This window comes from Anopheles funestus, chromosome 3RL, assembly GCF_943734845.2.
Source record: "Anopheles funestus chromosome 3RL, idAnoFuneDA-416_04, whole genome shotgun sequence".
Taxonomy (NCBI): domain Eukaryota; kingdom Metazoa; phylum Arthropoda; class Insecta; order Diptera; family Culicidae; genus Anopheles; species Anopheles funestus.
The window spans coordinates 22807347-22833766 of record NC_064599.1 but is presented as its reverse complement, the minus strand read 5'-3'; the positions used below and the strand labels follow the sequence as shown (position 1 = coordinate 22833766).

The 26420-nt window shown below is 41.1% G+C and overlaps 2 protein-coding genes across 3 annotated transcripts in view; both read right to left on the bottom strand.

The window, feature by feature from the left end:
- The window catches only part of LOC125771996 (uncharacterized), a 439681-nt gene that overhangs the window by 44524 nt on the left and 368737 nt on the right, over positions 1 to 26420 (bottom strand). The window lies entirely within an intron of this gene.
- The window catches only part of LOC125771936 (protein suppressor 2 of zeste), a 58290-nt gene continuing 38317 nt past the window's right edge, over positions 6448 to 26420 (bottom strand). For both annotated transcript variants that reach the window (XM_049443133.1, XM_049443132.1), the window contains exons 3-6: positions 17717 to 17813; positions 16874 to 17068; positions 16516 to 16762; positions 6448 to 13210 (exon numbers count right to left, since the gene is read on the bottom strand). In XM_049443133.1, the coding sequence (XP_049299090.1) occupies positions 9590 to 13210; positions 16516 to 16762; positions 16874 to 17068; positions 17717 to 17813 (4160 nt within the window). In that variant the 3' untranslated portion in view covers positions 6448 to 9589. The remainder of the gene's footprint in view (positions 13211 to 16515; positions 16763 to 16873; positions 17069 to 17716; positions 17814 to 26420) is intronic.

Here is a 26420-nt window from a genome sequence, read left to right as displayed (position 1 = left end):
CAGTTAGACAGTCTTGTAGACGTTTAAGGTTTTCCAAATTGGAAAATCCGCAGGACTCCGTCGTATACTTGAAGCTACTGATGAATAGAGGCCATTCCTCAACCTTACCGCTGAATTTCGCCAAGCTGGTACTAACCGATTTCCGTGCCAAACGCTGTTCGGGTGTAACACTCAATACCTTTGCTACAGGTGGCTTGGTTTCCACAACAGGAAAGCTGATGTCTAGCTGCTGGTATGATTGTTCCATCTCTCGCAACTCTTTCTGGTGCTTCATTTTTAGCTCTAAAAGCTGCTTACGTAGAGACATCTCCTTATTATGACGAGCAATTTCCTCCGCTATCAGTCGTGACATTTCTTCCACCGATTCTAACGCCGTGTTCTCTACAACCGTCTGATCTAAAATGGCGTCCTCCACCTCGCTGGTTTCATTCGAGGGAGTCGTCGGTGCCTTGCTAGGCCCAGCTTCAGCGACTTCCATACCTTTATCGCTTCGTGTTTTCGGCATGCTAAAATATGAATATGGTTTAATAATCGAACAATATTATACGTTTATAAACCAAAGCTTATTTGACTTATCACTGCCGTTACGCTGGAAGCTCATGCGCCACACGCTCGACGTTCGACTAGGGATCGGTGAGGTTTCGCCGAACTGGATACCGCCGCCTATTTGCTATTGTTCGGACACAATTGCAACTGCTAGCTGATTTCAGGAACACGTCACCAGAGTCTGATTGTCTGAAATTCTTCACAAATCCTGAACACACGCGCACATTCGAACAAGTTCGAACACGATTGAACACAATCCGGAAAGTCTTTGTACCCTGTTTCGACAGGCAATACAATGCTTACGGCAATACGTTCTTTACTGGAAACACACGCGCACACTTATACACGATCGAAACCATCGACGCGCACGATTCCAAAGAGTTACTTTGTGTCCTATTCCGACTCTCCGCCTACACTCACACTCACTCAAACCTTTTGTCTGCTATTGAACTTAGCAATTACAATACTAGGAACGAATGCTACACTCTACCGATTTCTGAGAAAGGATCACCTAACCCAACTTCTGTGTAACGTATGACACGTACACACTCCTATACGTTAACGCGTGTCCACAATCGGACCACCGACGTGAACTGTTTCTGGAGACAACGTTCTCCCGTGTGCCGCACTAAAGGATCGCAACGCAACTCTTTAGCTTCTATGCATACACACACGCGTACACGCACCGATTCGCTAATTGTGCTATGAAATACATCGAATTTCTCATGCACCCACGTGTTTACGGCTTGCGCACACTAATGCATTAACGCACGTCCACGATCGGACTACCGACGCGGACAGTTCCTGGGAACGCTTACTTAGCACGCCACACACACACGCACACTACCACCGATTCACTGATCGGGATATGAATTCACCGAATTTCGAATGCACGCGCGTGCTGGTATTCCTCTAGGATTCTGTCTAGCTACTCCACTAGACAATATTCCCGTACACACGCACAACTATCTTTATGCCCGCATACAAGAACAGATCTCTATTTCTGCGACCTCTACCACGTGTTTTACTGCATACAGTAATAAACGCACTCGCAGACTTTTATGAACCTTTTTCGCGACGTTTACCGTGCTACCATCAGGTTTGCACTCGCAATATTGTTCACTAAACGTTTGAAACACTTTTCGCGAATCTGCGTAATCCACGATTACATTCGACGAATTGTTCCTGAACACTCGCGGCCCTTATGCCCATCAGACACTTTCCTGGAATCTGTATAGTCTCCGACTAGAATTCGCAAGATTGTCTATGCTAACACTTTGCACGCAAGTAATGCTCTCACAAATACGCGCCACGTTACATTAAAAATTTGTTACGGCACAGCCGTTATCTTGTCTTTATTTCTCGCTTGAAACTCGGAACAATTTTCACAATTTTAATGTAGTTTGTGGACTACGCAAGAAAAAAGAACGTTGTCCCTTCCGGCTCGCTTTATATATCCCTATTTCGGGTCTGTCAGGTTGGCAGCCCGTGGCTTGCGCGGAACCCTTTAACAGTCCTGTCACCACGCAATTTAAGCACGGTTCCAACATTGTAGTTTCTTAACTTTTATTCATAGAGCGAATTATGCTGCAATTCAAAAACATTCAAAAAACCGAATTTACTAAAAAGCCAATTCAACGAATAGTTGAGAGAAATACCAATAAGGCTTAAAAGGATACTAGTAAGCTTCATGTGTTACAGTAGTAATGGCAGATTGTTCAACGACATTAAGAAAACGAAATATTATAAAAAATGTATGTATAGATGTGAAGTGATTTAATAGGACAAAAACAATTACAAAACTTTGTTCTAACATAAAAGAAAAACTTGACTAAACCCATAACATATAAAATCAATATCATTCTACTTACTTTTCCAAACCTTAGTCTTGCAAACGTTTTGCTTCTGTAGTAACATTTCTTTCCCTTCTCACAAGAAATGTCCATCAGCAGAGTGACTTCACCATCGCCAGTCATCATGTAGAGTGCGCCATTTAGTTTACATTCCATAGAGTTCTCGGTTTTGTGGTTTCGGTTCATCAATGTCATGTTCATAAACCGACACGGTGTAGGTACATCCAATATGTATAGATCACCCTTATCCAAACAGTGGTGTGTGTATACGGTCGACATGTCCCATACATATGTGATATTACACTTACAGCGAGGGAAGAAAACCGAAACCCGGTCCCCCGTCGAAGCATTCGTCCAATAAACCACTACAATGTCCGATATGTTTAAATATTGATTATCGTATTTTCCTTTTGATGTTTATTATTCATATATACGTAGAGATGGGGACATGGAAACGTGTACACCGTGTGTCCTCGGTACAGACGTTGTACATATATGTGTTTGTGGTTTTGGTTACATTTTACACTGGACATATTGTTTTGTGACTACTGTATGCAATAGTTACATGTGCACATTGCTTCATTCTGACTGTTTTACTGGCTACACGTTTGCTTTGCTACATTGTAATTGCTGTAATATTTATTCATGTTCCTTTTTCCCGTTTTCTTTACTATCTTTTCTTATACTTTTGTTTCTTTTTTCTTCAATTACAATTTGTTTCTTATTTTATTCAACTTTTCTACTTTTCTTTTCTGTTTTAAACCTTTTTTTCTCTTCTTTTTGCTTTTGTCTTCTGTTTATCCTCTAGTAACTTACATCAGTTTGCTTTTACTTCCAATGAATATGCTGGCCAGCAACTGATGGTTTCATCATCTACCCTGAGCGTATATCATAATATCAATGTTATCTTGCACGTTATCTCACACCATGTTTCGTTATGCTTAACGCTTTCTGTTTCTACTGTCATTTGTTGCATTTCCACTACGTATTGCACTAAAATACAAGCACACTAGCCTCCGGTTTATTTAGGCATAATTTGTTTACTGAATATTTTTATATTGTTTTATAACTATTTATCCCCCGAAATAAGTGTAATCGTTTTGTTTAACAACCAAAGTATATGGAAACAAAAAACCCACCTGTACATAAATGTCTTAGTAAGACAAAATTAATCAACAAAAGCTTATACTACGACACTGGAGATTTCTGTTTTTTTTTTACATAAATATCCCCTTTACCACATAATTAATCTAGTGTGCAATAAATAAAACGAAGGTTTTGAAAAACAGTTTCAAACATGTTAAATTTGTACATTCAACATAAAACTCTTCCACACTAAACAAAAACACGTATTAATAATAATTGTTTTTCTTTTCCATTTTTGGCGTCAACGAAATGAAACATTGTTTCCGAATTGACGCCACCACCACTTCCAATAAATCATGCATCATATGGTGTAAAATTAAATTTCATAGCCAATTCCTACTTTTCACGCATGCCCTTCTGTCACTGTTTCATGTTTTCTGTTTTCTTGCTCCCACCAGCCTACAAGCAGCCTGCAGCAATAATCGGCTCGAGTTAAAAACGATCGTCATTCTCTTCACGGTGAAGTGATTGCTTTTCCCAGCCTCTGTACGAGTTCTTTTCTTTTTTTTCTTTCGTTTGTTGGGTTGTGCATGACCCGGTTCAATCTGCATGCTGGTTCGCGTATGAAGCATTCCGTAAATGAAATTTTCTTCTTTCCCGCCACCTTTCACCAGCATATCACTCATCGAATCCAACCAAATGTTCGAAGCGATGGGTGAAAGGAAGAAGGGAGGTAAGAGATGGGTTAATAATTTTTCCATTTGCTTCAATTATCAATCTAGCTGTACGTTCTTCCCGCTTTTTTTTTCAATATGCCACGCATCTTCGCATGGCTGTTGGGGAAACGCGTCGTGATTGCTTGCCACGCCAACGCTGATGATGATGATGATGGTGGTAGTTTGAAACATTAACGGATGAAGGAGGGAGCGCGAGAGAACAAAGGGATGAAGAGAAGAAAAAGCTTGCCGTTGGCATGTGACTTTAGTTTTAAAGTTCATCAAACTAATGCTGAACTGGCTGGCTTCTTTTGGCTGCTTCTCTTTTTTACCTTTTATGTCACTGAATATCATTTACTTTTTTGTTGAATGTTCTTTTCTTCTACTTTTTTCTTCTTTTTTTGTAATACATTTACCATTCATTTTTTTCTATTTACATTTGTTTCTTCTTTTCCTCTTTTTTTACTACTTCTATGTTTTTACTAAATTTATTGACTCTACCAGTTTGTATTTGTTTATGGTTCGTTTTAAAAACGTCTCGCTTTAATATCGGCTGCTAAATATGGTAATTAAATATTCGCAGCGCAAACCGTACATATATCCCACGTACCTACGCTTCCGAGCACGAACGTTCTCCCGTGTGCCGCACTAAAGGATCGCAACGCAACTCTTTAGCTTCTATGCATACACACACGCGTACACGCACCGATTCGCTAATTGTGCTATGAAATACATCGAATTTCTCATGCACCCACGTGTTTACGGCTTGCGCACACTAATGCATTAACGCACGTCCACGATCGGACTACCGACGCGGACAGTTCCTGGGAACGCTTACTTAGCACGCCACACACACACGCACACTACCACCGATTCACTGATCGGGATATGAATTCACCGAATTTCGAATGCACGCGCGTGCTGGTATTCCTCTAGGATTCTGTCTAGCTACTCCACTAGACAATATTCCCGTACACACGCACAACTATCTTTATGCCCGCATACAAGAACAGATCTCTATTTCTGCGACCTCTACCACGTGTTTTACTGCATACAGTAATAAACGCACTCGCAGACTTTTATGAACCTTTTTCGCGACGTTTACCGTGCTACCATCAGGTTTGCACTCGCAATATTGTTCACTAAACGTTTGAAACACTTTTCGCGAATCTGCGTAATCCACGATTACATTCGACGAATTGTTCCTGAACACTCGCGGCCCTTATGCCCATCAGACACTTTCCTGGAATCTGTATAGTCTCCGACTAGAATTCGCAAGATTGTCTATGCTAACACTTTGCACGCAAGTAATGCTCTCACAAATACGCGCCACGTTACATTAAAAATTTGTTACGGCACAGCCGTTATCTTGTCTTTATTTCTCGCTTGAAACTCGGAACAATTTTCACAATTTTAATGTAGTTTGTGGACTACGCAAGAAAAAAGAACGTTGTCCCTTCCGGCTCGCTTTATATATCCCTATTTCGGGTCTGTCAGGTTGGCAGCCCGTGGCTTGCGCGGAACCCTTTAACAGTCCTGTCACCACGCAATTTAAGCACGGTTCCAACATTGTAGTTTCTTAACTTTTATTCATAGAGCGAATTATGCTGCAATTCAAAAACATTCAAAAAACCGAATTTACTAAAAAGCCAATTCAACGAATAGTTGAGAGAAATACCAATAAGGCTTAAAAGGATACTAGTAAGCTTCATGTGTTACAGTAGTAATGGCAGATTGTTCAACGACATTAAGAAAACGAAATATTATAAAAAATGTATGTATAGATGTGAAGTGATTTAATAGGACAAAAACAATTACAAAACTTTGTTCTAACATAAAAGAAAAACTTGACTAAACCCATAACATATAAAATCAATATCATTCTACTTACTTTTCCAAACCTTAGTCTTGCAAACGTTTTGCTTCTGTAGTAACATTTCTTTCCCTTCTCACAAGAAATGTCCATCAGCAGAGTGACTTCACCATCGCCAGTCATCATGTAGAGTGCGCCATTTAGTTTACATTCCATAGAGTTCTCGGTTTTGTGGTTTCGGTTCATCAATGTCATGTTCATAAACCGACACGGTGTAGGTACATCCAATATGTATAGATCACCCTTATCCAAACAGTGGTGTGTGTATACGGTCGACATGTCCCATACATATGTGATATTACACTTACAGCGAGGGAAGAAAACCGAAACCCGGTCCCCCGTCGAAGCATTCGTCCAATAAACCACTACAATGTCCGATATGTTTAAATATTGATTATCGTATTTTCCTTTTGATGTTTATTATTCATATATACGTAGAGATGGGGACATGGAAACGTGTACACCGTGTGTCCTCGGTACAGACGTTGTACATATATGTGTTTGTGGTTTTGGTTACATTTTACACTGGACATATTGTTTTGTGACTACTGTATGCAATAGTTACATGTGCACATTGCTTCATTCTGACTGTTTTACTGGCTACACGTTTGCTTTGCTACATTGTAATTGCTGTAATATTTATTCATGTTCCTTTTTCCCGTTTTCTTTACTATCTTTTCTTATACTTTTGTTTCTTTTTTCTTCAATTACAATTTGTTTCTTATTTTATTCAACTTTTCTACTTTTCTTTTCTGTTTTAAACCTTTTTTTCTCTTCTTTTTGCTTTTGTCTTCTGTTTATCCTCTAGTAACTTACATCAGTTTGCTTTTACTTCCAATGAATATGCTGGCCAGCAACTGATGGTTTCATCATCTACCCTGAGCGTATATCATAATATCAATGTTATCTTGCACGTTATCTCACACCATGTTTCGTTATGCTTAACGCTTTCTGTTTCTACTGTCATTTGTTGCATTTCCACTACGTATTGCACTAAAATACAAGCACACTAGCCTCCGGTTTATTTAGGCATAATTTGTTTACTGAATATTTTTATATTGTTTTATAACTATTTATCCCCCGAAATAAGTGTAATCGTTTTGTTTAACAACCAAAGTATATGGAAACAAAAAACCCACCTGTACATAAATGTCTTAGTAAGACAAAATTAATCAACAAAAGCTTATACTACGACACTGGAGATTTCTGTTTTTTTTTTTACATAAATATCCCCTTTACCACATAATTAATCTAGTGTGCAATAAATAAAACGAAGGTTTTGAAAAACAGTTTCAAACATGTTAAATTTGTACATTCAACATAAAACTCTTCCACACTAAACAAAAACACGTATTAATAATAATTGTTTTTCTTTTCCATTTTTGGCGTCAACGAAATGAAACATTGTTTCCGAATTGACGCCACCACCACTTCCAATAAATCATGCATCATATGGTGTAAAATTAAATTTCATAGCCAATTCCTACTTTTCACGCATGCCCTTCTGTCACTGTTTCATGTTTTCTGTTTTCTTGCTCCCACCAGCCTACAAGCAGCCTGCAGCAATAATCGGCTCGAGTTAAAAACGATCGTCATTCTCTTCACGGTGAAGTGATTGCTTTTCCCAGCCTCTGTACGAGTTCTTTTCTTTTTTTTCTTTCGTTTGTTGGGTTGTGCATGACCCGGTTCAATCTGCATGCTGGTTCGCGTATGAAGCATTCCGTAAATGAAATTTTCTTCTTTCCCGCCACCTTTCACCAGCATATCACTCATCGAATCCAACCAAATGTTCGAAGCGATGGGTGAAAGGAAGAAGGGAGGTAAGAGATGGGTTAATAATTTTTCCATTTGCTTCAATTATCAATCTAGCTGTACGTTCTTCCCGCTTTTTTTTTCAATATGCCACGCATCTTCGCATGGCTGTTGGGGAAACGCGTCGTGATTGCTTGCCACGCCAACGCTGATGATGATGATGATGGTGGTAGTTTGAAACATTAACGGATGAAGGAGGGAGCGCGAGAGAACAAAGGGATGAAGAGAAGAAAAAGCTTGCCGTTGGCATGTGACTTTAGTTTTAAAGTTCATCAAACTAATGCTGAACTGGCTGGCTTCTTTTGGCTGCTTCTCTTTTTTACCTTTTATGTCACTGAATATCATTTACTTTTTTGTTGAATGTTCTTTTCTTCTACTTTTTTCTTCTTTTTTTGTAATACATTTACCATTCATTTTTTTCTATTTACATTTGTTTCTTCTTTTCCTCTTTTTTTACTACTTCTATGTTTTTACTAAATTTATTGACTCTACCAGTTTGTATTTGTTTATGGTTCGTTTTAAAAACGTCTCGCTTTAATATCGGCTGCTAAATATGGTAATTAAATATTCGCAGCGCAAACCGTACATATATCCCACGTACCTACGCTTCCGAGCACGAAGCCAGCTAAAGTGAGACACAAAAGCACATCTCGGTACACGGGTGGCTAGAAAACGAGGGCGCTACATGGACGCTTTATTCGCGATACTTTCTCGCTCCCGTTTTACGATGTTCCACCCAAAGCCTCCCCCGGATTAAGCTCCACCGGTTTGTTTATTATGCTTCAGGTTCGCCAACAAACGACATCAACTCGGACGTAAGTCGTTTATTTACACGTATGCACAGGGCTACCATCAACATCATCATCCGTGCCACCATGCCCCACCAGTCCGCGCTTAACAGTTTGTCGCTAGCGTGGCTCTACTAGACCACTCACTGCCTTGGGAAATTAAACACCTACACACGCTTTCTATCTCGCTTTTTCTGTTTTACTGTCCTTTACTGTGCTCAATTTCCATTGTTTTCTTCCTTTCTGTAGTTGTGAGTTGTACTCGCGTCGGAACTATCGCATTGGATACATTGTTAACAAGGGGGTTTTGCTTTTTAGTGCCACGTTCCCTTCGTGTCTTTTGTTCTTGCTGCTTTGAAAACAATTTATGCCAGCACATACCGTTGGTATCATTTTAAATGAATTTTGCTCTACACCTACACGCGATGAATTTACGAGGAGACACGTAATCCTGCATCTTATAGTGATAGAAATACATACATGTATCCATAAAAGTGGTATTATCTTTCCTTAAAGAGTTCCCTTTAGGGGAACTAGTAGTGAAATAAATATCCTTTACTGAGTTACTACTACAGCCCCAAAAACACTAATAAACGTAGCTCCCTGTTGGATAGATATATTGCAGCGTAAAGTGTAAAGAAAAGGGTTTTTATGTCAAGCTTATTGAGGAATGATAAGAAAATGCGTGTATTATTGGTATGCAAAATCGATACTAGTTAAATGGTAAGAAAGTGTAATATTCTTTATGTGAAGCAAATGTCAGCAGTGAAAAAAAAATTCCGTACCTAACTGTTTGTTAACCAAACCAAAACAGCTCTTTTGTTTTGCACGTGAAAAGGTCGGTGTGTGAGTTAATTGGGCGCCATAAAAACCTACCCCCTACAGCTATGTACGTTATCAGATAACGCAGCCGTCTTATCCCACGTTCACTATACTTGCCGGGCTGTTTCTCGAGCTTGTACCAGTAACGCTCGCAATGGACGCTGTCGTAACGCTCGTAACGATACCTTCCGCGTGCGTTTTGTTGCTGTTAACACGATTTACAGCAGACGCCGTTACCATTGACAACGAATCAGCGCTGTTTGGCGTTGTCGTGCTGGATGCTGCAATCGTAACACCCGATGCATGGGTTATGTTGTCTTCCTTTTGTGGCTTTCCTTTCGATTCATCTCGCGAAACACTGTTCGATGCGTTGGTAGAGGTGCTTGTCGTCGAGCTAGAACTTGTGCTGATTGTTGCCGATGTACTGCGCTGGGATGTTGTATCGGCAGTGGCAGCAGCTGCTTTCAAAACGGCCGCTACCGTTTCGATCTTTTTCTTGGTGGCAAGACCCGTGTTAGCGTTGGCAACTTTGCTGCTGTTGTTGTTGTTGTTAGTGGTGTTGCTGTTCGTACCATTGTGTGGGATCTTCGGATCAGTGTTCCCATTGGTACCCTTGAACGGTACATTGCCCGATAGTGTTGCATTGGTACCCATTATTGGTGTAAGCTGCTGCCTTGCTGATCCGTTGCTAAGCGATGGTGTGTTGGTTTTGATGGTTGTTGATGAAGATGTCATCGATGTGCTGCTGGCGTTACCATTCGATCGGTTACTACCTGTCAAGCTACCGTTACTTTGTTGGGCAGATGATGAAGCAAACCCAGCCATAAGCATCCCCACCGTAGTGGAGGAGGGAGTGTTCGAAACGGTTGTAGCAACACCGGACTGGGTGCCTCGGAAAGCCAGCGCAGATGGGTTGGGAATGCTGCGAATGGAGGCGTTCGGTTGTCGTACGGTTAAACTCCGATGGCGATTAATCTCCGTTAGCTTCGGTAGCGGAGCAAGCGTCTTTTGGACAGGAGGTAGTGCCTGCGATAGAAGTGCCGTTGTGCTTGACGGTGTTGAGAAGTTGATCATCTCCGGTGAACGTTTGACGGGTGAGAAGTGAACACCGGTCGAAGGTTTGCTGCGGTTACTATCGACCACACGCGAACGATTGGTTGTATCCGAGATACTCTTCACTGGGCTGTGATCCAGAATGATCACATCGTCGGACAGCCGTCGACTGTTTGGTCCTGTTCCACCGGAAAGATCGAGGATGTTACTACCGTTACTACCTGCCATTGGATCGGAGATTGATCGTACAGGTACTTTTGGGCGCATTGGAGGTGTTAGTGGAGTCATGCTCGGCGGAGTAACGCCACCCTGCATTGACTCGTTACCATTACTTCCCGGTACCGTAGGCTTTTTGATCTTTATCAGTGGAATAGTAGCCGGTGGAGGTCTTGTAGCTTTTGTGCTCACCTTGGGCGTAGTGAACGGGGCAAGCGTGGGCTTATCAGCAACGGGTGCGTTTGATGGTATGCGTAGGAATTCCACCGCCGGTCGCCCATTATCGTGCAGCGGCGACGGTGACAGTGTGGATGATACTATGTCGGACATCTTTGTAACGCTAACGGTGGCCGGTGGAAGAAGCAGATTCGGGACGGGTTTCTTCGTCGACGGAATCTCCTTCGTGTAGGACGCACTGATCGGTGATCGGTAGGGAATATGCTCGGGTTGGCTGGGTACCATACCGGCCGCTTGCTGAGCAGCTTTGGCACGGTTAGCTCCTTTGGCGAAGTTGAACATAGGTGCTTGAATTGGGGCCGGTTGTTTGGCAGGTAGCAGGGAAACGGGAGACATCAAAGTAGGTGGCTCAAGGCGTGGTACCTTTGCCGGCCCACCACTACCATTGTCCGTGCTGATCGATCGTTTGATCGCTGGAGGAGCTGCCATCGTACGGATGGACCCGGTGGTGGAACTTGTGACAGGAGAACTGGCTATCGGATATGCCAATGGTGGACAGGATGGCATAGGACGTGATAGAATCGGTGTACGTGGTTGTGATTTTCCACCCAGTCCCGACGCGGCCGTTGAGGTAGGTATCAGAGCAGGAGTCGGTTTCAACAGTGGAGTCTTCGCCCCAACACTCTCCAGCAGTGAGTTGATGGAGGAACCGACACCAGTTGCATCCGCTGAGAGACTACGGTCCAGGTTGGGGATGTACACCATCGGTTTGTGGCGTACACTTCGCATCTCGTTCAACTTTTCCTTCGACGTGGTGGTAGAGGATGACGTTGCAGGAGCACTCACCGGAATATCCTTCGGGACCACGGCTGTTGGCGTTGGGGGACTTTTGGCGTTCGTCACCTTCTGTTCCGCAACAAACTTCACCTCATCATCATCCTTTGTGATATCGATAACTTTGGAAGATTTCGGAGGACTTGGCACCGGTTCCTGTACCACCGCTCGGGGTGATTTCGGTTGTGCCGGTTCCTCCTCATTTCCAGACGACTTGAGCCGCTCGTGTTTGGGCGGTTTCTCCGTAAGCTTTACCTTCATCTTCAGACTTGCGTCATGCTGCGAAGAGATTTCCGCATGTAACTTCCTTCGTTTTCCACTACTACCGGCTTCTTTCGAATGTTTTCCCTTCTTACGCTTCCGGTGCGAAGAAGAATGTGTTGTGGACTCGCTAAGACTGACTTCCGGTACTACGCTGGACGCATACACCGGCTTTAGACCGATCGTTTTCGCATACTCTTCCTTCCCCATCGGCCAGACGGGACTTTTACCAGCCGAACTCGTCGCCGAGGTGGCCGACGAGGGTGATGTAGCAGCGGACGAGTTGCTACTGCTTGGCGGACTCAAACCCGGATTCTTTTCCCGTGGAATACTTAGCTTTGCTTTCAAATCGATCTTTAGCCGTGGGATCTCTGCCGGAGGTTGTTTCGGAGGTTCGCTTTCGCCAGCTTTCGATGGGACACTTTCCAAGGACGACGGTGCACCAACGACGGTTTGTGTTTTAAGATTCACGTAGCATTTGAGTGCGGTGTTTGGTGATGCTTTTTCCGTTTCTACGCCCGGTGTCGTCTCTTGCTTGCCGGCAGCAGTTGGTTCTTTTGATGATGATTGCTTCACGGTTGTCGCACCACCGTTCACTGCGGAAACTGACTGTATTGCCTTCAGAGGTGGTGGACTTCGTTTCGCATCAGTAGTTCCAGCGTTTGATTCGTGTTTGCCTTTCGGTACCAGAACAATTTTTAGGCTGGACGAGCTTGCGCTGGTGACTACCGGTGAAGATGTTTTGTTGGTAGTCCGAACCACTTCACTCGAGGTCGTCGCCGTAGCCGTCGCTGAAGATTTCGTCCGATGATTACCGTTAACAGTGGCCATCGGCACACTATTATTAGCGGTTTCTTCCCGTGGGGCGCGACCAGTCGGTTGGTTTTTACTGCCACCAGTTTCCTGTCCCTGGCTTGATTTGGTTTTCGCGTTGCCCGGCCGCTGACCATTGACACCGTCGGTAGTTGGGGTGGTTTTTACCGTTGGGGTGCTACCGGCTGTACTCTTGCCGGGGTTGGTGGCGGTGTTCGGGGTATCGGGGTTGCTACCACTGTTACTGCTATTGGTGCTATTTTTGTCCTGTCCCTCGACGCGATGGTATGCGCTCGCGGTCGGTGCCAACTTTGCGGTCGGGTGTATGAGAATGCGATAGAAAAACCGCATCGGTGCTATCTGTGTTGTGCAAAGATGAAAGTAAGTGAGAGAGAGAGAGAGAAAGGAAGAAAGCAAAAGAAGAGAAAACGGTAGCGTTAGAGCGGGGACCTATTGTGACGCCGGACTGTCGGTGGATAAAAATAAATTCTCCAAAGTTGGTACTACATGAGGTTTCGCATGTTTAGGATGTTTTCTCGTTAGTGTTTTGGTTTGTTTCGTGTTTGAAATTGACAATAGAATCCTATTAAACTTAATTGCAGACATTTGTTAAATATTGTTATAATATTGAGTAGACATTTAAAAATATTTTATTGAAGTGAAATTAAATTTCCAATTTGTTTAATTAATTAAAAGCAAACATTTTTATATACTTTTTTCCATCCAATCGGTTAACTACCTCTGCTACAATTCACGCCTTAATACGGTGACATTTCAATCTCCACCATATACCATTATAATCCTTCGCACATGCAGCTCACGGAAACCCCAATCTTGATGTCCTTCCTCCCGAAGTGCGAAAGGCCAACCGGTTGGAAGCATTTATGCGCAGTCTATCCAAAGATGAGATTCAGTACCAGAACCACTCTCTTCGGTACGGTTCCGGTAAAACACTCCGTTTTCCCACCGATTCATTGCTATATTTAAAAGTCCACAACCACTCGGCGAAACCTTCATCATCATCTTGATGATCCTCATCATCGCCATCGTTATGATTATCAACTACCGCACCAGCAGCGGCAGCACTAGCAGCATCAAGCATCAGGTACAGGCGGCAGGCAGTTTCAAGTACCTTCGACGCCTAAAGTCAATCCCCCAAAAGTTTTAGTGGACAGACGGAGGCGGAGGAAAATCTCGAACCGTATGCTATCACGGGCACAATCGCTCAGCATAATTACTATTAATTATTTTCGTTTCGCGCGCTTTCCACGCTGCTCCTTCGGGCTGATTCATTCACTACATCGGATCGGGTTTTCGCACTTGCACTTACGCACACGTTACTGTGTGGACCGTTTGGCATTACGAACGTACAGTGCGGGACGTGTTTTATGTTTCATAGCTTAATGTCAATCTATTCGATCCGAAAAAACCGAAAAAAAATCCGTTAACGATAATATTACAACTTTATATTGGATATTTATTTTTATTTTTATAAATCCATCAAAATCCTATATTTCATCTAAACTTCTCTTCCAACCGATACGCACTGTGCTTCGATTCGATTTCTCATCATGCCGGTTGGATTTTTGGGCCTCTTGCCACGTATCTGTATCCACCTTTCCATCCACTTTTCGCTATCAACGAACAACGCGCACGTTGTTGATTCGCCACTTGAAGTCCTTCAGCTCAAAATCCCTCTAGGGCTTGAGGTTCAGAGTTTGCTCACAGCCGGTCGCTCGGTCTCTATCACGCTACGTGGCGAAGCACTGTTACCTTCTAGCTCTTGCAAAAGATAGAACCACGGTGTCTGGGGAGAAATACCGTGCTACGAATAAAAAAAAGGGCCACAGACGCACGCACACTCAAACACATTTGCCGCCTTTTGTCGACGTCCGTTTCTTATCGGCCGGAGAGCGTGTGTACGAGGCAAAACCTGCATTCATGCGAACTAAATCGCATTTATTTCCTTCGTTTACGACACGGGCAGCCCTTTCCCGATGGTCCGCACGTCATGCGATGGCGGAACATATTCCGTTGTGGATCGTGTGGGGAGAGGGAGCGGAAGGGGGAGCGCATCATCTCGAGGCAAGCGGAATGGGTTCTCGTTTTGGCTTTTCGGACCTTGTGGAACATGATTTATCTGGAGTAGAAGAAAACTACTCGTTTAGTTTTCGTTTGCAAAAGTGAGTTTATCTTTTACCATTTGTAAAATGTATGCTACTAAAACAATTCATTTAAAAACGAATCAATTATAAAATGAAATACTTAATCTCGTACAATGTTTTAGAACCTTCGAATCAAAACAGCAGCATTTTTCATAGTCGTCAGCACTGTTGCTTCCAATGTGCTATTTGTGTGAAAACAGAAGCAAAACCTCATACAGATGTAGTAATTCACACTGATGGTTTACACTGATAATTCACACTCCAATTTACACACTGTTGGAATTAAGTATAATGGGCAATAGAATGGAAGGTAATATTCTATAATAGAAATACAAAATTAACGCCGCATTGTCTTTTATTATATTGACATAAAACCGAACTATTTAATTATTTTATGTTCTTGGAATCAAAACCGTTCACTTAATTATTAAATGCTGGTTTGAATAATAATTTAATTCCATATTTTTCTCATCTTCTAGTATACAAAACAGTAGAATAATGAATGAATATCATTGTCAAGGATAACAATACTCTTTCTCTAAAACTTTACAATAAATCTCTGATATCAAAAACGTAATACAGCACGTGAAAGTTCTGCCAGGCTAAGCTTATGTCATATTAAAATAGTTATAGCTTCTTCTTCTTCTTGGCTTAACGACCTTACAGGTCACGCCGGCCATTTCTGGCTTACTTGACTTATTTTTACCGCGTAGCTGGATAGTCAGTCCTTGCTACGGGGGGACGGTCCGGATGGGATTTGAACCCGGTCCGGCCGTGTGGACTGGCGCCGTTTATCACATGCACCACCAGGCCGCCCCGGTTATAGCATAGTTAAAAATAGTTATAGCATAGTTTCCAAAATTCCATAGCTACAAGTTGTTCAACATTAAGCTGATTTTAATATGACGATTCTTCCATGTTCCTATTCAATTTAACGTTCATTCGATGTATGTCCACTCACTACTATCCAAATTCAGGTCACTCAATTTCATAAAGTCAATACTTACCGTGTGACTTCAATTAAATAAATAAAAAATGTCTACCCCATTAAAGTTTAAATGTTTTAAAACCAAAAAACACATTTAACCATGATTTAATTCAACATAATATTCATTCTCTTTTATCATCCTCTTTTATCCTTTATCCTTCAGCCAGGATAGTGTCTTGAAGGCGTAACTACTAGCCGTTGAAAGTGAGAAATGTCTACATCTCTGCTCCAGCATTATGCATAACTGCAATGTCGAGAAGTGCAAATCTTTCTTCAATAAGAGTTACTACTCTATTGCCTTTAGACGAAGTCAAATGATTATTTTTAACATCTGTAGCAAGTCGTCATTACTTCCAGCAATAGAACTCTGTCTCTGGCTTCTCTCTCTTCAAACTAATAAACTTGAACGCAAACCAATGTAGTTTGATAATCACAAACGATAGGTGAAATAGTACTAGCATTACATTTATTGCCACCAGTGTATGGTGAAAGGTAAGAAGCGCATCACTTACCCGCTTGTAGTCGAAACAGTACGCCACATCCATCAGCGTGAAATCATGCGACAGGATCTCCTCCTCGTAGATAATTTCCACCCGAATGTTGTCCGAGCCGACCTGCAGCCCATTCTTCGTGAGGATAAATTTGTACAAATGGTGCACGGTAACGGCGGCCGGACACTGCAGATAGGTAATGGGCAGCTGACCGCTGGATGTGCCACCATGCCCTGCCACCGTATCATAATGATACTCCAGCGACAGACTGTGTTGAAGAGAGAAGAGAAAAAAATCGAAAATCGCGATCGTTAAACATTAATTTACAGAGCAACATAAAAAAAAAACTTTAAATGTTCAATTTTCGGTTTCAACTTGCCTGATTGGTTCATCCGGGGAGAAGAAGTTTTGATCGTCGAGCAGCTGAAACGTACCCTGGCCGGTCGGATCATCCTCCTCCGATGGGACGATGTTGCTCGAAATTGAAGCATAAAACTGAACTATTCTTTGGTTTTCGGATTTGTGCAAACCTGGCACCAGCTTGTAGACGAGTGCCCGAAGTGTTCGATCCGGTCTAAAAGGGGAGGGAAAGAAAAAAGACACATAGTGGCATACAGTCGCAGTGAGTCACCATTCTAAAGCACACATTAAATATCGTTTTAGACAGACATTGAAAAATGACCAAACAAACGACAAGTGTGTACCGTTCGAAACGCAACGAGACACATGAAGGAAAATGGGTTGGCTGGCGTGATATGGATTGGCACCGGGCGAGACACTACTCCACCCAATTACGCCCCCACACTAATGTGCGGTGGCGTCTGCGCAACGGTAACAGATGCAGCAATTCGTTGCAAAACAAGAAGTTAGCATAAAAGTTTCATGCACGATGAATGGGAAGGTAATAAAATAAATGTACCTAGTGTTGGTTTAAGTTTTAAAATTTATTTCACACTTAAAGGTTCATTTACTTGGAAAGGAAAAATATCGTTAAAAACAATGTAAATTAGGTAAGAAAGACGAATCTACATGAAACTCCTAGGTGTGGGATTTTTATTCCTTTCCTATTTAATGATCGGTATAAAACCGATCAGTGTACTTAAAAACAACATCGAAACCCTTCGCCCTCATGAGACTATTTTAATGGCGGCCCCAAACATCGCAAGAGCCAGTGGAAAAGGCAGATAGGAAGACCTCCCCGTTAACCCGCATCCATAATTACCTTAAATTAGCGACCGTAATCGGTTTGCTGTTGTACGACTTGCAGCGGGGACAGTACTTGTTGCACTCGAGGTATTTCACGATGCACGATCGGCAAACTGCAACGAAAGAAAGACAAAAAATCGAAACGTCAGACGAAAGCCAAGGTTAAGTGCGTTATTGTTTGCGGCTGGGTGTATGAGGCTGCTGGTTAAAGCAAGTCTGGGCCTGGTACCCTGAGATTCAATGAAGGTGAAAATGATGAGATGAGTAAATTTACCCACAAATAGGTCACATCTGTACGATGGAGTGTTTAATTTATTATTATTTTTTGTTCCACATTTTTATTTTTACTCGCGTGTGCCAATTCCTCTAAAGTAAATGTTTGTGTCTATATTATTAAAACTTGCAACAATAACCAAAAAAAGATCTACTGCGAACTTCATTCCTTTTCCCCGTTCCAAAATGTGTAATGATTGAATCAGTCTCATTGTAATTGAGGTTTAGTTTGTTTACTCAAATGCCACGCGCTAAGCAAATGCACAGTTTAACAGCCAAAATACATATGCGTCATATGTGGTCCAAGTTTATCCGCGACACGTACAAACAGTGTCCCACCGTGGGCAACAGTAAACATAAGATAAACATATTCGTAGGCGAAAAATGTTTGCCTTATCAGCGTACTTTCGGTGCCCCAAAAGGCGATCATTATGATGAGTAATTGAATTCGTTGATGATTTAAAAAAAACAAAAAGAAACATTCAAGATTGATCTAGATTGAAGGGTAAACAATAGTAAAACAGCTTGACAGCACATCTGATTAGGGAAGAAAATCATTCTCCTCATCACACAATCGGTTCGATTCAGTTTTTATCGGCGCGCAAACAAGTGACAGACTCGATCGCGTAATTCTAACCATTCGTAACACGCAAAGTCGGTGACAGTCAATCATCGCATCGGAGCGACCGCGTTTTTAGCGTAGTTGTCTCTTGTGCGAGTGTTTTGTTTTTTTTGTTGCCTCCATTCACACTTGCAATCCGACTCTCGCGCAGCATCATTTGACAGCGTTCTGTTGTGACAGCTACGAAGCTGTTCAATCATCGCCTACTCGTCACCTTCTCGTCTCGTCGCAACGCACCTTCCACTACATTTTTTTCTCACATTTTCTTTACTATACTCGCTATAGCTTTACCGAGACAAACACTCGCAAACGTCACATTAAACGTTTGATTGCCCCGTTCGCTTCACGCTGCTTGTGTCGCCTGCGTATAAAAAAAACAGCACAACCAACAGCTAGAGAACACGATTCTACAGCATCTCATGCTTCATCTGTGTGTGTGTGTATGGCTCGATCTGTATACTCTCTTCTTACGATGTACACTGGTTGAGCTGTCAAAACCGATCAACAGGGAAGGTGTGATAATAATCACTCCACGCTGTTGGCTTTAATCTCTACCTATTAGATGTTTTGCCGCGAGGCAAGCTTTACGTTTCCGTTCCGTTGTTTTTTTTCTCTTGTCCACTTGTCTTCTCTTTCACAAATGTTCTCGCGGGTTTTCTGTGGGTGGTTTGTGATCATGTTTTAATTGTTTGTTGTTTTGTTCCTGTCTGTTTTACGATAGCTTAATACACTCTATCCGGAGTTTGGTTTGTTTTTAGTTATTTCATTATTTTTTTACATTCCTAAAAGCATTTCCAGTCTTTGAAATAGATAATAAAACGTTTACTTAATTGTTACATAAACTTCACTTTTAGCATTAAACATAATTTAACTGTGTCATTTCGTGCTACTCTGGTCTTGTCTGCTTTGATCTCAAAGGAAAAGCTATTTGCAGTCGTAAGAATAGCAAAATCGTTCTCCAAAAAAAAAAAGGTCTTGCCGGTCACGCTAACATCAACCCGTAACACACCGGCCTTTGAAAACCCAAAGTTCAAAGTTACTCACACAAATTCGGGTGTTTTTTTTTGCTCGTCGCTCGTTTCCTTTAGCACACCCATTATAACGTGCAACCATCATTCAAAACTCTTTCCATTGGCCGCGCACTCTTTCTATCCGGACGTACGGAACCTTTTGGCCGAGATCGGTTTCCCACCGGAGCAGGAAAAACTGCTCCGTGGAAAAGCTGTCCAAAGCAGAACCGTCTCCCGGCACAAAACTTTATTCTGCTTCATTTCGTGCACGAAAGGTTGAAAGGAGAATTGGAATGGAGGGAGAAAGATTAACAACTGGCCGGAACGTCATCATCGTCGGCTGGGAGTTGTCCGTTTGCTGACGGTATCATCTTGCTTTAGAAGTTGCTCAGTTAGAAGCTGTCGGATTTGTTTTTTTTCCTACCAAAAGTTGTGCGTGCGCTAATAAACTGATGCGATAAATTCCAAGCAAGTTGGGTTGTCCGGTGCAGCTTATGCAGGATATAAGTTCGAGGATTAGGTGTGTAAACGTATGTTTTAAGATAGCTGTCGGTTAGTATATCGTAAACATAAAAAAATCTTCCAAGTCTCCAATGTAAAATTAAAGAAAGACGCCTTATTTAATAACATAAATTTCCTATAATGACAGGTTGCTTTAGAAATTACCCTATGCAATGATATAAATCCAAAAAAAACTACAAATAAACGCATAAAACATGCAAGTTCACACATGCTTCCCCCTGGGGAATCGAGACAAACACCAACCAAGCGGAACTAGGCTAAACAAAACCGTGCCAAATCCGACCACCAGACACACCACACCCTCGTAAGATCATGACGAACGGGGTATGCAACTACAATGGGGAGGTTTATTTCCCCAACCCCCCCACCTGTTCACGTGTCGTAGCCGCACGTTTCAAAATGACTAAATAATTGTCCCATTACGGCTCTTTTTGATGCCGGTCACCGGTCGACGTACTGTCCAGCAATGGAAATGTTGGGAGCTTTTCCAACCACCCCAACGTAAACGTATTCGAAGCTTACGAACGCATGCAAAATGTGCACAAAAAGGTAATGAAACGTCCCAATGGATGAGCATGGGAATAAAATGGGGAAAAGTCATGCATGGATAAAAGAGTAAGCTTAAAAGAGGCTTTTATTTTGTTTGTTTTGTTTTCATTTCATTTTTGTTTTATATTGAGAGAGCTTTGTAAATAATACTTTGCATTTGTCCAAGTTTCAATCTATTTTCTATTTTGCTATTTTGGGCTAAACATTTTAAAGTGCTTTTAGGTAACTTTAAGGTGGCGATTTTTAAAATGTAGAAAATAAAAAAAATAAAGATGAAACATAGCTCTCACATGTCCATTTCAATTCTCACGGATAAACGAACAGAATAATTGATTGCTGGAGATAAATCCAATCGAAGATGAACCATGAGTCATGGAATCGAAAGATGATTAAATTATGTGTTTACACCCAACCCGCCATGAAGGTGCTGCTGCTTCATAAAAACCTCATCAAATTTTCGTTTATCACCAAGAGAGAAAAAAACACTTTCTCACACAACAAAACGCAAAGAAAGAACGTAACGTAAACATTCCGATAGTCGTTGGAGAAAAAAAAACATTTGAAACCGATGAAGTCGTTGTCGTACACGAATCATCCATCGGTACTTCATGTGTGGCGTTTTTTTTCTCCAATGAGCTATCGAAAATAGTTCCAAAAAAGAAGGAGAGAAAATACAAAAAAAAACGATAAAACGCAATGGGAATTCACGATCTCGTCGCACTGTGCAGCTGAGTGGGTAACCATAAATTTGTTTAAATTAGATGGAACGCAACACAACACAGTCCAAAGCATCGATCCGGTTGCTTCTGTTTTTGTTCGGTTCGATTTCGGCTGCGCTCTTGCCGTGGCTGTGTTGCGTAATCTAATGCTTCGGCCAAAGAAGCAGCCGATCGGAAGAAGAAGGCAACAAGCAAACGGTCGCTCATTAATTAATCGTCAGCTCCGGACCAATAAAAGACATCCGAAGATTGGTGTGTAACGATGAAGAAGACAGTGTTGCGCGCTCGCATGGACGCATTGAGTAAGATACGTACAGTGTACGAAAAGTTTTGGGGAGAAAAAGAAATGACACAAAAAACAAGTTAATATGGCACATGAAACATCCCATCCGGACCGTCTCCCCGTAGCATGGACTGACTATCCTGCTACGTGGTAAAATAAGTCTTGATACGGCCAGGCCGTCCTAACCGAGCTAAAAAAAAAAAAATGGCACATGAAACGAAAATGTACCCAAAGCTGATTAAGAGAATAATAATATGCATATGCATAAAACAACTAGAAACAAGAACAAACTGCGAATGGAATGATGTTGTTTAGCATGTAGTTTTGGTCGTGTTACATGATTCTTAACGTTCGTTTTCATGTTAAGGAAATAACGATTTAGAAACGCATAAGTCTCGTTATAATTCATAAAAATTTAGATAGGCTAGTTGCATGACAATCTAATAAGAAGAATAAACAAAACAACAGAAATTAAAGAAAAAATTAAGACAGTAACTGGTACGAGAAACCAATAAAAGCGACAGATAAATGTAAATAAAATAAAAAGTAGAAAATAAATAACACGCAGGAACTCAAGTTCACATTTTCATACAACCTCTGTCTTAACTCATGAAATATATGAATTCTTTGTTAAAATGAAAATATAAAGAAAGAAAAAAAAAATAAGAAAGAATGAAAACATAAAATTTATTAAAATGTTAAATATATGACAGTCACTAACAAAACCAAACACGCAAATGAGCAAAAGAAACGAGAAAAAAACACACATAAGACCTTAAGTACACATTTTCATACAAATGGCACACCATGGTAACACAATAGAATTAACAAAAAAAAAAAAATAAGCAAAAACTGAAAACATTCAACAAGCACATACAAGTGTAGAACAAAATGTATTCACCGGGTGAGGCAAACAAGAAAGAAAAAAAGCTCCAAAACAACAAATAAAAAAGACAACAAAAAAAACAGAAACTACTTTCAAACCGTACCGATTTCAACTCGGTTTGAAGGCCGATTCAGTAATCGGTATATTTATATGTTTACCTCCCAACCGGCGGGGCTTATTGGGGTGATGGTCAACAGCGAAAAAAAAAATCTTATTTCCTGTGCCCATTCCCCATTCGGCGACATCACACCCAACACCCGGGGCGTTCTGACGACACCCAAAATCTACCAAACCGGCGACATGTCCCGTGACCCAACGGACGTTCACAGAGCACGGACCTTGACGGTGTTCCGACTGTGAGAGCATAAATTTAGGATTAACTTAATAAATAAATTTTTACCGCCCATGGGAAGGTTTTACTGTCACTGTGTAGAGATTGTGGCTCTTCTGGTACGGTGTGTCGTTTTGGGGCGTTTCGATTCGGACACACGAGGAAATCAACTTTGATAGCTAACCATCGGCTACAATAATAATAACTTCGGACATAATTATCAACCACGGAGAAGCTTTTGAATGGTGGTGATGGGCGATTAGATTTCCTTTTCGCGCGGGATGATTGGAAGATAAGATAACGGCGGAGTGTAGAAAGAGAAACAGAAATTAAAATAAATTCAATTAATTTATATAGTAATTGGATGCAGCAGTAACAAAACAGAAAGATGACAAACCGTTGGACATATTATTGAAAGCATATTCCGTGGAATGATAAGGACCAGTTGTAAGTGTTAGCACCACAAACAACGCAAAATTCTCACAAGGACTCGCACAAATCTTTTAATACGCTCACTGCAAATTGCTCGCAGATGCCAGTGCAGATTTAAAGCTATCATTTCACGGAAGCTCTAAAACCATTTCCCTAAGCTACAGCTTTATGTTTGTGCCGGAAAGCTTCCTCCCTGCCAAAACAATGGTGAAACTTCCAGCATTTAAACAAAAAACACACACACACACTAAGAGTAGGTGAAGAAAAGCAAGTAAAGAAATTTTAAATTTTATTCTCCCAAAGACTGCTCGTTACGGCCGGTAACATAATGTGGCCGGCAAAGGCACGCAAGAGCGCGGTAGAAATGGTCGCGCGGGACCAGAGTCAGCCGTCCGGTGCGGAAGCAAAAAGAGAAACATTAGGAACAAGCTATAACGGCTAACGGCGCTTTCGTTCTTATTTCTTTCTGGTTGGTAAAGCAATTTCCGCAAACCGAACCACACAGTCCAGTCGACAAGTGGAGGAAAATTCAGAACAACATCTAACGGCCTACCGAAGTGACGGCTAAGTAAAAAGTGTATTGAAGAAGGGAAGAAATGGTTGTATCAATGGAATAAAACAACTCAACAGGAGAACAAAAACCATTTCAGTCAGTTTCAGTGTGAAGAAGTAAGAGCCGGAAAGATGAACAAAACAACGAATGATAAAATAGAAACATGGAAAATAGAGTACACTAATGACTCTGTTTGCAATATTTACGTTTTTTCGCATTTTACTAACACTTTTAACAGCTAGTTTCGATAGGAAAAACGTTACTATTGCATGGTTTTGTTTTAATTTAGCATGGCAGCAGAAACAATAGATCGGAGAATAAGAAAATGCGAGAGAAAACAATATCGAGTGACAGATCTAACGCACGACACCAACACAACGGCAAGAAAAACCATCCCCGAGTCAGCATATAATTTTCCGCTTCTCATTTATATTCACCCCTTGGCGAGGAGAACATGCCACTTCTTAGCGCCAGGGTCGGTCCCTATCAAATGTGCAAGCGGTTCGCCTAAACAGGGACAGGTGCAGCCCGAACTAGGAATTCAGATAGGAAAACATGAGTAAAGAGAGAATACAAAAGCAAACAACCAACAAAAAAAAAACAAAACAAAACCAGGATCCCTTCACACCCACTTCCGTGCTTCTAGCGAAGAGTTTTCCCTTCTTTGTATTTATCATTTCGTTTGGCAACTTCTCTTCTCTATTTTCCATTTCCTCACAGCAACTTTATATGGCTAGAGCAATAATTTTTTAAAACAAAAAAGGAACTTTGTGTTTCCCTGTGCTTGTGTGTTTTTCTGAAGTATGTATTGCTGTGTGAGTTGTACGTTTTATTTCAGCTCGTTTTTTTCCTTTCTTTAGCCGACTTTTCTTCTATCTTCTATTGTTACCAGTTTTATCATCTTTCCGGTATCTGTTTGATATTTTTTTATGTTTCGTTGTTGTTTATTTTCTGTCATAAAAACGCATTCTAAGGTGAATTGTTTGTTTGTGCATAATTGTGTAATTGATTAGCATTTTTAAATACCGCACTGATAGTTGTTATCTACTTCATTACCTATTCATATTTCCTTTGTTGATTAATATTGCTTTCGTTCGATGTTTTGTTGTGTTTTTAATTAATCTTACCGTTTCGATATCAACTAATCTTTTTTTTGTTATTCATTATACGAAGTTATATATTTAGTGCGATAGTTTTATAAATTATATAACACAAATAGCGAGAAATCAGATTAAACCTTATCAAATAGATATATTCTTTTAAGCAAAAGAACAATTCTTAACTTCTTTTATGATAATTCAAGAATATCTATAGATGCTCAAATTTCCCAAGTTTAAAGATTTTTTTTCCTAATTGCTTAGTTTGTTTAATGAAACTTTTTGTATGCAAATATGTACAATATTAGAATAACTGCAAGTCTTGGGCTTGTTCCGGTTTATTCAAAATCTCTTTGAATCATATATTGGTCTTATAAACTCAAATTATTTATAAAATAAATGTAAATCGACATGGGGAAACAGAGTTGTTGGATCTCATGGATATTCTGCGATACATGTAACTTTAAAGATTCTTTGAAAATACCATAATCTTTTAAGCATTAACTTATGGTTTGGATGAAGATTCACATGAATGACTATTCACTAAAGATCCCAATGAGTAACTCTTCTCAAAGATTCATTAAGCATAACACACACAAAACACATAGAAATTTAAAGTGAAACAAAATTTCAATTCCAAAAGATGTCTTTAAAGTTTTCTTGTTCTTCCGTTCTCTTACCATGTCTCCTTCCTGTATCCCATCGCAAAGATCAACTCCTCACCCGCGGTAAGACCGTGTACGTGTTTTACCGCACAGAACTCCACGGTCGAGTCAACGCGGCGTAACGCTGACAACCGGTTGAGTGATTTCTTGAGCACGGCGCATTTTTTTTTTGTTCGGAAAGCTTCCATTATTCTATTATTCTAATTTCCGAAACCCTTACCGGGTACCGTACGCAACGCGAGTATACTTTCCGGCCGTGGTTGACGACGTTCGTCGCTGCGTCTATATTTTGTTGTATTTGAACAAATTATTAGAACGTTTCATGTCATTCCGTTCTACTCGGTAGCCCGAGCATGGAACGAACCGATCCCACACGGAGAGCTGTTGATAGGTAGTACAAATAGAGACGAATGATTAAACCTTCCTGTCCGAAAGCATACATTACTAGCAGCCAAAAATGACACACCCCGAATGGGATAGGAGTTGCTCAAATTTGTGGCTAAATTCCTCATGTGAAAATGAATAAATTCAATATATTACCACGTTTTGGATGAATTGTAACAAAAACCATCGTGAAACAGGCATATTGTTTTTGGGATGGTACGAAAAATTCCTCTACACCTATTGCCATTTATCTTCGCTGAAGAAACTTTTCCACACATCTAGAGTTGGGGCTTTGTTTTGGTCCGTTTGTATTACGCCAATAAAGCCCTCGACCCTGTGTCTGTACGGTTTGTCTAAGGCGACAGTTCCTTTTTCTCGCCCCAGATTGAAGCCC